Source organism: Emys orbicularis, chromosome 22 (genome assembly GCF_028017835.1).
Source record: "Emys orbicularis isolate rEmyOrb1 chromosome 22, rEmyOrb1.hap1, whole genome shotgun sequence".
Taxonomy (NCBI): domain Eukaryota; kingdom Metazoa; phylum Chordata; order Testudines; family Emydidae; genus Emys; species Emys orbicularis.
The window spans coordinates 15,608,629-15,622,940 of NC_088704.1; the positions used below are offsets into that span (position 1 = coordinate 15,608,629).

A 14,312-nucleotide genomic window follows, 5' to 3' on the forward strand; every position below is an offset into this window, starting at 1 on the left:
GGCAGGAGCGCTCCAGCAGGGCTGAGTGAGCAAGGCCTCCCCCCTCATCCAGCCGCGCCCCCTGCTCGACCAGTAGAGCCTAAAAATAGGAGGGCCTAAAGCGATAGCCTTATTAGCCTAATGGTTAATCCGGCCCTGGGCACAGGAGTGGAATAGCAGGGGTGTGCAAGGGTAAGAGCCAGGTGTCTATGGAAGAGCTGAGTGGAGAAAACTTCCTCAGTCCAGTCAAAGGCAGGGAGATAAATCCGCCAAAAGAAGAGAATTTAAAAACAAACAGAAAACAGCCACCCAAACCCCCACAATTGTTCTGAATCTCGGCTCACTTCAGATCAGCTCCATTGATATACGAGTCAGATCTAATGTTTATTTTGCCTTTACAAAAGGTCACAAGAAGATTTTTTTTTTAAAACATACATAATAAACAAAATGGCTGTCTAAAGCAATGCACAGAATGACAGCTTCCAAACACTCACACCTGGGGCAGCAGCAACAGCCTTTGCTTAGCTGGCAAGTTGGAACAAGGAGGACATTCACTTTAACAGTAGCAAGGGAACCCCTGGGATAGCGCAAAGCAGCATAAGTGCACCAGAACATAAACTCTTTGACAAAGCCATCCTTTGGGGTCCGTTCCCTCTGGGTCCTCCCGTTCACCCCAGCTGTGGATCTGTACATTCCACAGCTGGAGCAGAACAAACCCCGTTCTCTTCCTCGTTTTTATCATTTGGCTGATGTGATTTAGCCGCACCCGTGAGAGTCATGGTAAATGTTGAAGAATTAATGGGGAACTGGTCAAATTTCACAAGGTGGTGGGTGGAGGACGCAGGAGTAAATATTGCTTTTCCCGAGTAAGAATTATACTTTGAAATCTGTGGCTGAAAGGCATTGGAGAAGCATCAAAGGCTTTACAAACACCAGTTATGTGACACAATGCCTCTACTACAGATAGGGAAACTGAGACACAAACAGGTTAAGTGACTTGCCCAAGGCCAGATACCAAGACAGTGGCAACATTAGGAGTCCAGACTTCTCATCCTGTGCTATAACTCACAATCCTTCCCACCTGATCTCACCCTTACAGTTACTGCACTAAAATCACAACATTTGGTAATACACACAAAAGGAAGCAAGCAAAACAATGTTAGAACAATAAATCCCCATGGAACCCTGCTCTGGCAGTACGAGGGTGACACATTGAAATTACGGGAACGTGTCAGTGTGAGGAATCCAACAGTCAGCCCAAATGATTATAGAATGTGCGATCAGGAATTGTAGAGACATACCGAATTGCTTTCAAAATACTTCCGAGCTGATGAGATTCCTCTGTTGAGCAGGCCTTATCAATGGGACTGCATTACATTCTTTTTACATGTCTGTACAGCTAAGGGTAACATAGTTTATTATCATTTAATAGAAAAATGCTATTTCTATTCACCACGCATTAATATTTCCAGTGCTTGCCTTAACTTATAGGCGTCACTTCATTATCTCGCCAGAAATCAGAGGAGGAAATTGACGTCCTGGTTTGAGGTAGGTGGTATTTGCATGTTCTTTATATGAACTCTGACTCAAAACCTCATCCTGGTTCAGGGAGCTTTTAGTCATCAAGAGATTTCTCTCCAAAGTTATCAGTCTTTCCTGGAACGGGGGGGAGGGCAGAGCTGGGAAACTACATAGCAGTCAGACGGTGTCAAAGAAAGACACTGAGTCTTAGCCAAAAGGCCACATCATCCTTTGATGCAAAGTAGCTCCGTTGAAGGAGATTGACCCCAAAGATGAATCAGAATATCAGGGACCTCAGGAGATCATGTAGTCCAATCCCCTGCTCAAAGCAAGACCAATCCCCAACTAAATCCCCAAATGGCCCCCTCAAGGATTGAACTCACAACCCAGGGGTTTAACAGACCAATGCTCAAACCACTGAGCTATCCCTCCCCCTAACATGAAGGAGGATGTGCCTTTTGAAGTTCTTGGGAGATCCCACAGGAGGATGGACTCTCTGTGCCTGACCAGGGACTTGAACCCTGGCCCCTCAGATTAAAAGTCTGATGCGCTACCAACTGAGCTAGCCAGGCCAATTTGAGGAGTTAGCCTTTTAAATTAAGGCAGAAGGGATTCATTCTACCAGTGGTGGTACATCAGCATAGCCCCACTGAAGTTGCTGGTCACGTCCATTGCACTTCGGCAATTTATACCAGCTGAGGAGCTAGGACTTGGGGGCACGATTTTCCCTCGGCCCTGCCCAAAAATGTGAGTCGTAGCCTTTGTTTTGTTTAGAAGCTGGGTGGGGATTATTTACAAAGCAGATTATTTATGGTTTGTAAATAGGCCTCAGGTTGGGTTGCTGATTGTTTGTATTTTTAATTGACTATTCCTCAAACAAAAATGGCTCCCGGGGCAAAAATTCTCCATGTAAATGTTCTCTGAGGTGTCATGGAACCCAAAATACCCCCATGTTCTCCTATCGCTAAGCCAAGGCTCTTGATCTGCTGCAAGAATCTCTGCAAACACACACAAGGGCCTTTGATTGTCTCCAGAGCAGGGCTCACAGACGCGTTAAGTGACGTAGCCTCAGACTGGAAACTATATAGGGACAAGAGCTGTGCACTGAGATTTGCGCCATCAGCAAAAGCGTCAAGGAAATCCTGTTTCCACCTGAGAGCAAAACTATTTCACAGATTCAGAGAGCGCTCCCCTTTTTCACCTACAAACGGAAGGCAATGCGGGGCAAGTAGAATGCAATATGGTTGACTGCAGACTTGCATATTGTATATGGTCCTTTAGCCACACTTTGCCCCCCCGCCCCCCACTCCCTTCATATATGCCCAGCAGACACATGCGCCACCTTGGCAAAACAACTGATGAAAACTACAGTTGAGTTCCCCAGGGACATACTCACATGGCCAGGAGAGAGGCATCAGTAGGCCCTCATGGAGAGACCCTGACACTCCATGGAAATGCCACGCAGTAAGGGAGATACCTCAGGGTCATGAGCATGTGACGCTCAGGGGAAAATCAGATCTGGTTATTCTAGTCCCAGACTGAGTTCAGAAGGGCTGGACTCAGAGAAGGAGGAACATGCAGCAGGGATTCTGGCTGCACTAAATGTCAGCTTGAGTTAGTTGTTCCTCAATTTCTAACACGAACTCTGTTACAAAAGCCCACTTCTTGCTGCTATGTTTAAAATTGCACCTTTGCCCCTCCTCCACTCTACGTTTGAAAAGACAAGCCCAGCCCTGCTCCTCTGGCAGCGGCTTGCACTCCATCTGCAACTTCAGTGTGACCCCACAAAAGGGCAATAAGAGAGTTTTCCTTCAGCGGTTTTGCCTCCATGTTCTTCCTCTGGGAACTGGCAGCTGTAAGTATCTTCGACCAGGCGGCACACAGGCGGCAGCAGAGAGCTGGGATGGTCAGGCTCTGTAGGGAGCACACCAAGGGAACGAGCAGACGTTAGATTTGCGGTTGTAAGGAACAATGCTGTGCACTGGGGAAGCAGCGTTTCACGGGTGTCTGACAGGTGCACCATATACGGCGATGAATGAGCCCACTCTTGCTGTCTACCCAGAGATGTTAGGGTATCGTATCGCCTCAGAACTTGGAATGAGTCCAGGTGAGGCCCACAAATATCTCAAGTGCTGCAACCCACGTGGAAAACATATACTGTGCACTATACACCTCAACACAATGGCTAGTACCTCCTGTTTTGGAGTGTCTGCCAGAAAGTAGGATGCTTAGGGGGGGACCTCCATGATAGGCCCTCAGCCAGGGATTGCCTCATTTCTGCCTTCAAGTGGATGGATCATGAGCCTGAAAGGATATGACTGGATCTTTGCCCATAACACTGGGACAGATTCTCATTGACGCTAAGAGTGCGTCTACACTGCAGCGAGTCTCAGAGCCTGGGCGAAAAAGAGCAGGGTGTACGTTCGGGCTCTGACTCGCTGCCCCAACACCGGGTTTCGGAGCCCAGCATCCAGCCCAAGCCCGAACTCCACACTGCTATGGTTAGCCCCGCGGCGTGAGCCCCACGAGCCCGAGTCAGTGGACCTGGGCTCTGAGACTCGCTGCCAAGGGCCTTTTTTCGCAGTGTAGACATACCTTAAGGCCCCTTTGCATTGCTCAGACGGGGAAGGGGTCCTTGGACTGTGTGTGAATGTATTTACTGCCACTTAACAGGCCCATTGCACTGCTACAGCACTGTCAAGTACCTTAGTGCAAACGAAAATCTGACCCTCGGTGTTGGGAGGGGCCTGTTATAGATTAAGCCCAACTACGGCTCAAGATTCTGAACTACATTATACTTTTAGAAGAGCGGGCAGTATAATCTTTGCTTGTCCATTCCTCGCACACTCGCACCCCCGGCAGGCCACAAATACTTGTGCACGCAGCATAGACACACAAAACCAGCCCTCCCCCACTGGTTGCTGCTGTGTAAGTAAACCGGGAAACGGTGCCTATACATTCAGAGTGTCTGCTTCGTGATACACATCACTTCTGTAGCTACACGGTCCCCATGCAGCTCTCTGTCCTAGCAATGAAGACTCGACAGCACGAGCTAGCAATGTGAGTACATATCCACTGTCCCAAGAGGGTTTGCACAGTTCGCGCTGAAGCCTGGACTGCCACCTCTCGACTGCTATTTTAAGCCTTGCTAGCTAGATTAAGGATAGCGTGAGTGTGCCGACCTAAGCTGCAATCACATCTCTGATTGCAGCGTAGACATAAACTGAAGTGGCTTACCCAAGGTCACATAAGAAGTCAATGGTGGAGCAGGGAACTGACCCAAGTCTACCAAGTCCGCAGGGCCTTAACCACTGACCCATGCCTTCCTCCCTTCAGTTACCATGGAATAGTCCATACAGATGCACTGACCTTCAACGATGTGCAGTTTCTCTTTCTTCAGTGTCCATAAGCAAAGGTGCAGGAAGAAAGTCATCAGGATGAGAATGAATACGCCCATTGCAGTCAATATCGCCAGGATGGTGGTATACTTGGAATCTGATGAGGAGGGGGGATGAAATGAAATATATGACCATAGATAACCTGACCACAGCCCAGCCCTATGCTACAGTGAAGCCAATGCTTCCAAGGAAATGAGGGAGAAGTGCGTTAATCCATGCCTGAGTCAGATGGGGAACTGTGAAACTAGGAAAGGGAAAACCATAGTCCAGGTTATTAATCACAAAGGTCAGAACTGGCCTGGGAACATGTGTGCAGGAGATCATTGTTTGTGGATAGCATGCACGATGTCTGCATTGCTTAAACAGGGATAGCATGCACGATATCTGCATTGCTTAAACAGGGATAGCATGCACGATCTCTGCATTGCTTAAACACGAGCATCCACCTCTCTCTGTGTTGTAATGAGGACCTAGTATGTCTATGGCACTATCTTTTCATCCATTTACCTTTGACTTCAATGGAGTGTCACATGGTGCAAGTCAAACCCAGCCCAGGGTTTCCCTGAAGCAACATAAAACGCAATGGACCAAATGTTTACCCTTACTGCAGCTCCAGTGACCTGGCCCAGTAGAAATAAAGATATCTGCATACAAAGGGCCTGAGGCTGCTGAGTTCCCTCAACTCCAATGATCTCTGAGCCCCATCAGAGATGCTTGGTACCTGTCAGGATGGGGCCCAATATTTTTTTCCATCAGTAACTTGAGTTTCCAGGTTCTGCTGCTAATTGACACCTGGGTGAGTGGCACATGGTGAGTGACACCAACTGGCACATGGTGGGGGAGTCAGAGACAGAAGGAAATTTGAATGTGGGTGATTAACGGCTAAATTGTGTCTCTTGAGAGAGCCCTGGTAAAGAGCAGCAGATGCCGGATGGAAAACTCTGATAATCTGTTTGCTAAGGAACAGTTCTATTACCACCCCTACATTTCTCCTCCTGACCCTTTGATGGTTTTTATTATTAGTAGTAATGTTTCATGATGTTCAAATCTGCGCTTCTCAGCAATTCATGTTGCTTCATAAATACCGCAGGGAACTCAAGGGTTATTTCTTCCATGCCAAGCAACCATGATGGCACAAACCCAGGATTGTGCCTTTGCCTGGAATCTGAAATGCCTTGAGGAAAGGAAGAGTCTGAAGTAAATGATCTGCCATCCAGGACGTACCTTGCTGCTGAACTGGGGTCAGATCTCCAAAAATGCCACATTCCACATTATGGGTACGATTTCCTGGCCTGATTGTTCGTAATCCAGAACTCTCACAGCTAAGAAAAAGGGAAAGCATCATTAAGAACATCTCTCTCTGTTTCTGTCCCCCGCTTCCTCCTTCTCTCCCACTCCACCTGTTTCTCTTTCCTCTATTTTTTATTCGTTTAGAGCACAGCTGGCCAAATTATGGCTGCTCCCGCTGGATACACTGGACCAGTTCTGCTGAGAAGGTGGTTAAGATTCAATCCCACCCAGACCCAATTTCAAACTGTATCCACGCTTGTGTCAATTTGTGGCTTTGACCTGAAAGTAGGTGGAAAACGTGGGGTTTTTTTGGTTTCACCGAGTTTCACTTTAAGATTTGTTGGGTACGAAACCAAAGAAAAGATTCATGTGATATCCTGCCAAGCAAAAACACCTGTAATAGTAACCCAGCTGACTTTTGGATAATTAATTGCTGTGGCTTTAATTTTTTACAAAAATTTAAAATTAGCCACTTGAGTTGTGTATCATGAACATTGCCAAAGAAGAGATCTATCCATAAATACGTACTTAGTCCAAGGCCTACAACAGCTGTTCAGAGTGTCAGAATAGGTTCCAGTTTTACAGGGTTCACAGGTGAATTTGAAGTGATCGGTGCCTAGGAGAGAAAAGAAAGGGGATTACTTCTGGGCAGCAGCATTGCTCCATAGGAAGACAAGTATGGTCCATTTTCAAGTATTTGAGAGTAAACATGGAGAATGGAGAGAAGAGCTAATAACTGATGACATCAAGAAAGGGAGGGGTTTAATGTCTATTTTGTTTCAGTCTTCACTAAAAAGGTTAATGGAGATCAGATACTCAACACAATTAATATTAACAACAAAGGGGAAGGAATGCAAGTCAAAATAGGGAAAGAACCGGTAAAATATTTACATAAGTTAGATGTATTCAAGTTGGCAGGACCTGATGAAAATTCGTCCTAGGTTATTTAAAGAACTAACTGAAGCAATCTCAGAACCATTAGCCATTATCTTTGAGAACTCCTGGAGGACAGGTGAGGTCCCAGAAGACTGGAAAAGGGCAAAGACAGTGCCTGCCTTTAGAAAGGGGAACAAAGAGGACCTGGGAAATTATAGACTGGTCATCCTAACTTCAATACCTGGAAAGACACTGGAACAAATCAATAAACAATCAATCTGCAGATACCTGGAGGATAGTATGGTTAGAAGGAATGGCCAGCATAGATTTGTCATGAACAAATCATGCCAAATCAATTTAATTTTCTTCTTTGACAGGGTTACTGGGCTAGCGGACAGGTGGGAAGCAATAGACGTGATATATCTTGATTTTAGTAAGGCTTTTGGCACAGTCCCACATAACATTCTCATAAGCAAACTTGGGAAATGTGGTCTAGAGGAAATTACTATAAGGTGGGTGCACAATTGGTTGAAAGACCGTACTCAAAGAGTAGTTATCACTGCTAAATTGGAAGGGCATCCTACAGAGATCAATCCTAGGTCCAGTAATATTCAATATTTTCATTAATGGCTCAGATAATGGAGTGGATAGTATGCTTATAAGATATGCAGATGACACCAAACTAGGAGAGGTTGAAAGTACTTTGGAGGACAGGATTAGAATTCAAAATGACCGTGACAAATTGGAGAATTGATCTGAAATCAACAAGATGAAATTCAATAAAGACAAGGGCAAAGTACTTCACTTAGGAAGGAAAAATCAAATGCACAACTACAAAATGGGGAATAACTGGCTAGGTTTTAGCTCTGCTGAAAAGGATCTGGGGATTATAGGGGTCACAAACTGAATATGAGTCAACAACGTGATGCAACTGTGAAAAAGGCCAATGTTCTGGGGTGTATTAAGAGGAGCGTAGTATGTAAGACACAGGAGGTAATTGTCCATGTTTGGAAAGATGTGGACAAATTGGAAAGAGTCCAGAGGAGAGCAACAGACATGAGAAAAGGTCAACCCACCCTGTGAGATAGGGAAGTATCATTCTCTCTTTTTTATCCATAAAAAAATAAGGCAGTGAGAGATTAAATGTTTTTCCTGCCAAGGTCTCCCAAGAAGCCTGCGTGTTGCTGAGCTGGGATTTGAGTCCACATCTTCTAGGTCTCAGGCGAGTGCCTCAACCACAACACCACCCTATCTCCCCATTGTTAAACTATGAGTCACAGGTAAATTAAAACCTGCTATTCCAACTTCTTGTCATCTATTCTGGTTTTTTAGTTCCCTTTTCATTTCCCTTCTTTGAATATTCGCTGTTATGCCCCAGAGCTGTGCAAAATATTAGCAATTAGATTTGAAACCTGATACTTCATGAAATTGGATCAATTTAATGACCCCTCCCCCCCTCCAACCCTATGCATTTGGTTGGTTTACACTTAGAAAGAGGACTCTTTTGGAGTGAAATTTGGCCTAATTTTCACTCTGTCCATCCATCGTTTTTATATTACGCTCCTCAATGTAATTTCTGAATACACAAAGATGATCTTATTATAGAGTAAAATACTAGAGAAGAGTTTTTGCAGTGAAATGTGAAGAATTTTGACATTTTGCCTGTTTGGCTGCAAAAAACCACATCTTTTGAGGTAACATTTTTACAACTCCCCTCCCGCCCCGCCACCACCATCATTTTAGAGCTGCAAAATAGCCCAGAAAGAGCTAGCAAATGTTTGTTTTTTCAGGATCTGAACTGTTTTCTTCATGGACTTCAGCCACTTCAAAGCTGATGTGTGGCTTGCTGGGCCGTCTCCTCCTTACCACCAGAAGGCTTCCAGAATGCACCCATGTAGAGAATGTATGTACAATGTCTGCTGACCCTCCCCACCTTTATGGAGCTCAACTTGGCAGACTCATTTGCGTTCCTATAGTTACCTGATTTGTTCAGTTCCGTCCCCGCCTCGCACTGAGGGAGTGGACTGCAGGTCGTACATGGAAGATTACTACACTGGTACCCAGGACTACACTTACAGGTCGGTTTCAGGATGTCAGGGCATGGATCCGAAAGGCCGCGTGTCACTAGGAAAGCAAAGAGTTAGACTTGGTATAACAGAGACCAGAAACTGACTCTTGTTATTTAACCATGGGCATTACTGGGTGATGCTAGAGAACCTCCTTCTAGGCAGGAGGGTACCTCTGGGAAGGATATATAGACATGGGGACAAACACGCTCTCAGTTATGCGGGTGGAAATCCGGAAGGGCTCTGTTTCAGTCAGTGGGGTGGCACTGAGGTAAAATGTGGAGAATCTGACCCACTGTGTCTTTCCAGCACATTGGGATTCCTAGAGCCAAGTATGTTGTCAGGGTGGGTGAACCCTGGGGCCAAAGATAGCGCCCAGAAGTCCGTGGCTGTCCCAACTGTTAATAGGAAAATGCAGCCAGTATGTCCCAGCATGCAATGCTTCATATTAAAAATGCGGGCAGTTGCAGCCCACTGGTACTTAATGGAAATTTCAGGCCTTGGTACTGTGAGGTGATGGGTGCTGAGTGACCAAAGGGAGCACCGCATAGGAACGGGCTCTGCATTCAGCCCTCGGGCTTCCTGTCTGTTGGCAATACCCTGTGTAGTCGGGCAAAGCCCCTGTGTCAGAGGGCTGCCCACAGGATTCCAGACCACCAGTGCCACAGTTCTCATTCCCTGCCCCTCCCTGGCATTCAGACATTTGCTTCCAAAATAAATTGGCACAGAGTCAAAACCAGAGAGCCGACCCCCTCCCGCTTCCAAACCAGGAGCAGCTCAGCTCCAAACCCAGATCTGAACTCTGCAACTCGCGCCCATCTCTAATTTCTGACACCCTTTAAAACAAAACAGAACAGCAAAGCGAATGGTGAGAGACTCCGGAGGTCATGAAAATTAAGGACTGATCACATTCGCCAGGGCCAGGGCTTGTGACACCAGGCCCAAGGGGGCTATTTAGAGGAAAGAGAATTGCATGTTTTCCCAGCAGTTGGGTAACATTGAGGGCGAAACCGGGAAAGTACAGATTAGTGCAACAGGACATCAAACAAAAAGGTATGTGGCAGTGGTCAGGCAACAGCGATTTCCTGAGCTGATGCTGGGGAATTCACCTGATACTCGCCAATTCACCTGTCACTCATTGGCCCCTTTTATTTTTTCCATTCTTGGATGGTTTGGAGCAAAACTAATGGAATGACTTTGGCATGTAAAGAAAGTGAGCTGCAGGAACAAAGAGAGATTAGAATTCTTTGCTCTGTGCATAAAAAGCCTGTGAATTACAGGCTAATAATGAACCACTCCTGATCACCCTCAATTTGCAGCCAACTCGAGTCACTCAGCACCTTATAGGATAAAGGCCCTGGGGTTTGCTGAGCTGCCATTGGCTGGCATGAGATTACCTACCTTTTTCTTCTGGTGAATTTTAGTTTTGGTGAACGAGGCTGGGTTGGCAGGGGGACCTGAAACCCTCCATGCACAGAACAGGAGCCGCATGGACAGCAAAACAATCTCCCCACACGCTGCCCCACTTGTGTGTCTCAGCGCTGCCCCGGGGCTGAAGGGGAATTCAGTCCCCTTGGCCCATTCATCCTATGGCCTCTCTGCTGAGACAGCCAGCTCAAAGGTGTGACTGGCTGAGGTAGATGTGCGAGACGGGGAAAGTGGAATGAGACCCACTCACTCACTTAAGTCTAGGGTGGGAGGGGACAGGGGACTTCACTGTGTGCAAGCATCACACTGACGTCACCTTCACGTAATGCAACAAAACCCTTGTCTAGGCAGCAAAACTGCCTGCGAGAAAAATGGAACACCACAGCTGATAATGTTGCCATTTCTGTATGAGAAAAGCATTTGCTGTTACACCATCCAGGGTAAAATTTACAATGGCTTCCAAGCATCAGCTGATCATCAGTTGCGGGGTCAGGAAGGTACATCCCTACTAGCTGTATAGTGCACAATTAACTGTTTGCTCTGAAGCATCCAACATTGGCCACTGTCATAGACATGATAACAGACCAGAAGAACCTTAGATCTATGCTGGTGTGGCAATTTATAGATATTAAAGGTAGAAGGGACCATTATGATCATCTGGTCTGACCTTCTGCATAAGACAGGCCATAGAACCTCACCCAGTAATTTCAGCATCAAGCCCATAACTTCTGAGTGAGCTACAGCATATCATTTAGAAAGACATCCCATCTTGACTTCAAGACTGCAAGTGATGGAGATTCCACCACGTCCCAGTTGCATTTTCCCATGAACATCCTAAGACCTGCACACAGTTTGGAATGACCCTGAGCCTCTGGGCCTGGGTCCCTATTACCTTGCACCTTTGGTTGTCATTTAGGCCTGTGCAAAGCATTAGGATTTAGTGGCATTTGATACCCATTTTGCAAGGCTGGGGGAGAATCCAGCGCTCCTCTTTTGGTCCCACACATTAGAGCATTTCTAGCCCAAATGCAGAGGATGTGACTACCCTGCTGGCTGAGAGATCTGGCAGCGAATCCTAAGGAGAGCTGGGCGTGGCCCAACATGCTGGAAACAAACCACCCCTCAGCTTCGGGATGGTTCTGCATCCAAAGCCAGATCCAGATTTTTCAGCCTGCTCCTTCCTATCCCTGCAAAGAGACAACCCAAAACCAGAGAGCCCCACACTGCACTTGGGTCTGAATGTTGCAGCTTAGGCCCCTCTCTGATAACAAGAAGGGGGAAGCCCGGGCTTCTTCTTTCCTTTGCACGTACTGCTGCTCCTGTCACACTGAAATTTCCCTTCCCCATGTTTATTGATTCTATGGTCAACATGCAACGTGGACAAGACAGAAGGAACCTTCCCTCACCCCCTTACCTGAGCTGCACTTGAGACAGTTTGTAATACCCTCCTTGGTCACCACTTTGAATTCATCATTGGAGCACTCGGTCGCCAGAGCCAGCTCCACCCTCAGCCACAGGTCCATCAACAAAACCAAGCAGATCCCCTGCTTGGGGAGACGGAGTCTTCTTTGCTCGGCCATGTCTCAAGCTGCTCTCCCTGTGGGTTGCTGCAGCTCAGGTACCTCGGCTGGGCTTATTTCAGCTCTGCCTCTACCAAGTGCTGCCTGTCTCTCTGATGCTTTCTGAACTGGCAGAGCACTTTTTGTAGCGTGTGGCTACCGCCTACGTGTGGTTTTCTTCCTCTACGCAGTTTCTGTTTCGAAGGGGAGGGGGCAGGGAGAAAATTGACCTATCCTCAAGGCTTCGTTATTTGAACGCAGTACAAAGTGGCTGGAATTGCTACTAAGGACAGGGTTAAGGGGCCACTCACAAAGGAAATCAGTGAGGATGGCGCATCCTGGAAGCAGCAGGAGGAAATTTTCAAAGGGGTTTGTCTACACTTGCAAGTTAATTTGGATAAAAGAAGGGTTTGAATGTTGAGCTATTCCGGAATCCCTCCTTGTGTAGACAATCCCGGGGAGTCCAGGTTTTCAACCTCTGTTGCATTCAGCGGTTGATGTTTTGGGGATCATCCAGACCAGTAAGAGGTTCTGTCAGCGCCTGCCTGGTAACTTTGGGTGCCTTAGTGCCGTATTGCCGTGCTGTGTATGGCTTAGAGCCTTGACCCCAGTAGCCAGCCTACAAGCCTAAAGGTCTCATCCTGGCTCCAACAGCCTAGTTACTCCTTGAATGGTGACCTCAAAAGCCCCTCCGGTCCTGAGTCTCCCCAAATCCATTTCCCGGAGGTCTTCACTACTGGACACTGGGATTTTACTCCTCTGGTTTTTCCCCCCCAAGGAGTGAAATCTGCTCCCCAGTTTTCCGTTCACTTTGGGACACACAGACCATGCAGCACAACAGAGGCCTGTCTGGAGCAAAACTAAACCAAAGGTTTATTTTAATAGAAAAAACACCAATCCAAAGAGGAACTAGTAAGGGGAAGCAAGCACATCCAAGTTACACAGAAAAGCAATGTAAAGACACAACCTCAGGTTTTACAATTATACATTAAAAATGCCTCTTCTAGTGCAAGTTACCTATTGCCTTTGCTCAGTTTCCCAGCGTGCCCCTTAGCCCTAAGTGGGGATCCAGTCTTCACAGACAGCCCCCCACCTTCGAGACGGTCCCTCGGTTCTAGGTACCCTTCACTTCAAACCCCTTTCCTTTTAACTGGGTTCGCAAATTTTTCTGAAAGAAAGAAAGAAAGACAAAGTGGGAGAAGTTCCCTCCTTTCTTAGTTTTCCAAGACTGGGATTTTCTTTTCAGTTTCAAGTTGTTTCAATGTTTTCCCAATAACTTGAGTGGTCCTTCACTTGTCTTTTTCTAGGTTCTACAGTGCTAGGTGCTCGGAGCTAGTCTTCTCTGGCTGGGGAGTTCAGGCTGACCACCTTCCTGCCTGGCTGAGCATCTCCCTGTTGTGAGGTGGAGCTGCAGGTAGCAGCATGAATTATGAGCACAGTTTTATCCCTACACAAATACATCAATTCACAACCACCGTCTGTCTATGCATCCCATAAGGACCATCACATTCAGAATATTACGAGCTTTACTAAAAGGCCTTACTTGACATTGTTTTACACATAATAATATTGTATTTAACCAGTTGGTTCAATTGTTTACTCTCTGGGGTGCAGACCCCCTGTTCTCCCCTTGGGGTGTCTGGACCCTGACTGTCACACCAGGGTAGCAGGGAGGGGGCAGCATACCAGGACAGATGGGACCATTGATCTGATCTGGGTGAAGGGTGATACTGGGCTAGATGGACTCAGGGGTCTGATATGGCCCATCATGTGTTGTGTCCCATCATTTAATTCCAACAGAGCTTGATGTCTCTCTGAACCCCAACATGGATTTCTCTTGGGGAAGGTAACCCAAACTTTGGGCTCTCTCTCCCCTGCCCATCTCCACAAGGGAATCACTCATGTGTGAATCCCTCTGTATTATCCAGAGAGAGAATTTCTAGCTGCTCAGAGTCAGACACTCTCTGTGGCAACGGAGTCCTCCTTGGGGCCCCAGGACAGTTTGGGGCCAGAGTTCTCTGGGCCCGGGCTGTCACCACTGCCCCATCCCTTCCTCCAGGCAGTGGCTAATCAGTAGATCCTATGGGTCTGTGGACTAGGTTCCCTGAGCCTGTGAAGTTTTATATTCATAGAATAAAGAGGGATGGAGGATGTATTGAATCACTTGTTTGACTAATATGTTTTTGGACTTGTCA

The 14,312-nt window shown here is 46.8% G+C and overlaps 1 protein-coding gene and 1 non-coding gene across 2 annotated transcripts; both read right to left on the reverse strand.

Annotated features, from left to right (window-relative positions):
- Positions 1-1,999: 1,999 nt before the first annotated feature.
- Positions 2,000-2,072, reverse strand: TRNAK-UUU (transfer RNA lysine (anticodon UUU)). The gene has a single exon. It is a non-coding gene; the product is annotated as a tRNA-Lys (tRNA).
- A 1,199-nt stretch (positions 2,073-3,271) lies between these two features.
- Positions 3,272-12,138, reverse strand: TNFRSF18 (TNF receptor superfamily member 18). Its single transcript, XM_065421176.1, has 6 exons — positions 11,973-12,138; positions 9,045-9,188; positions 6,717-6,804; positions 6,123-6,220; positions 4,870-4,995; positions 3,272-3,414 (listed from the first exon to the last, which is right to left on the reverse strand). The coding sequence occupies exons 1-6, from the start codon at positions 12,136-12,138 to the stop codon at positions 3,272-3,274; spliced, it is 765 nt and encodes a 254-aa protein (XP_065277248.1).
- Between the last annotated feature and the right edge of the window lie 2,174 nt (positions 12,139-14,312).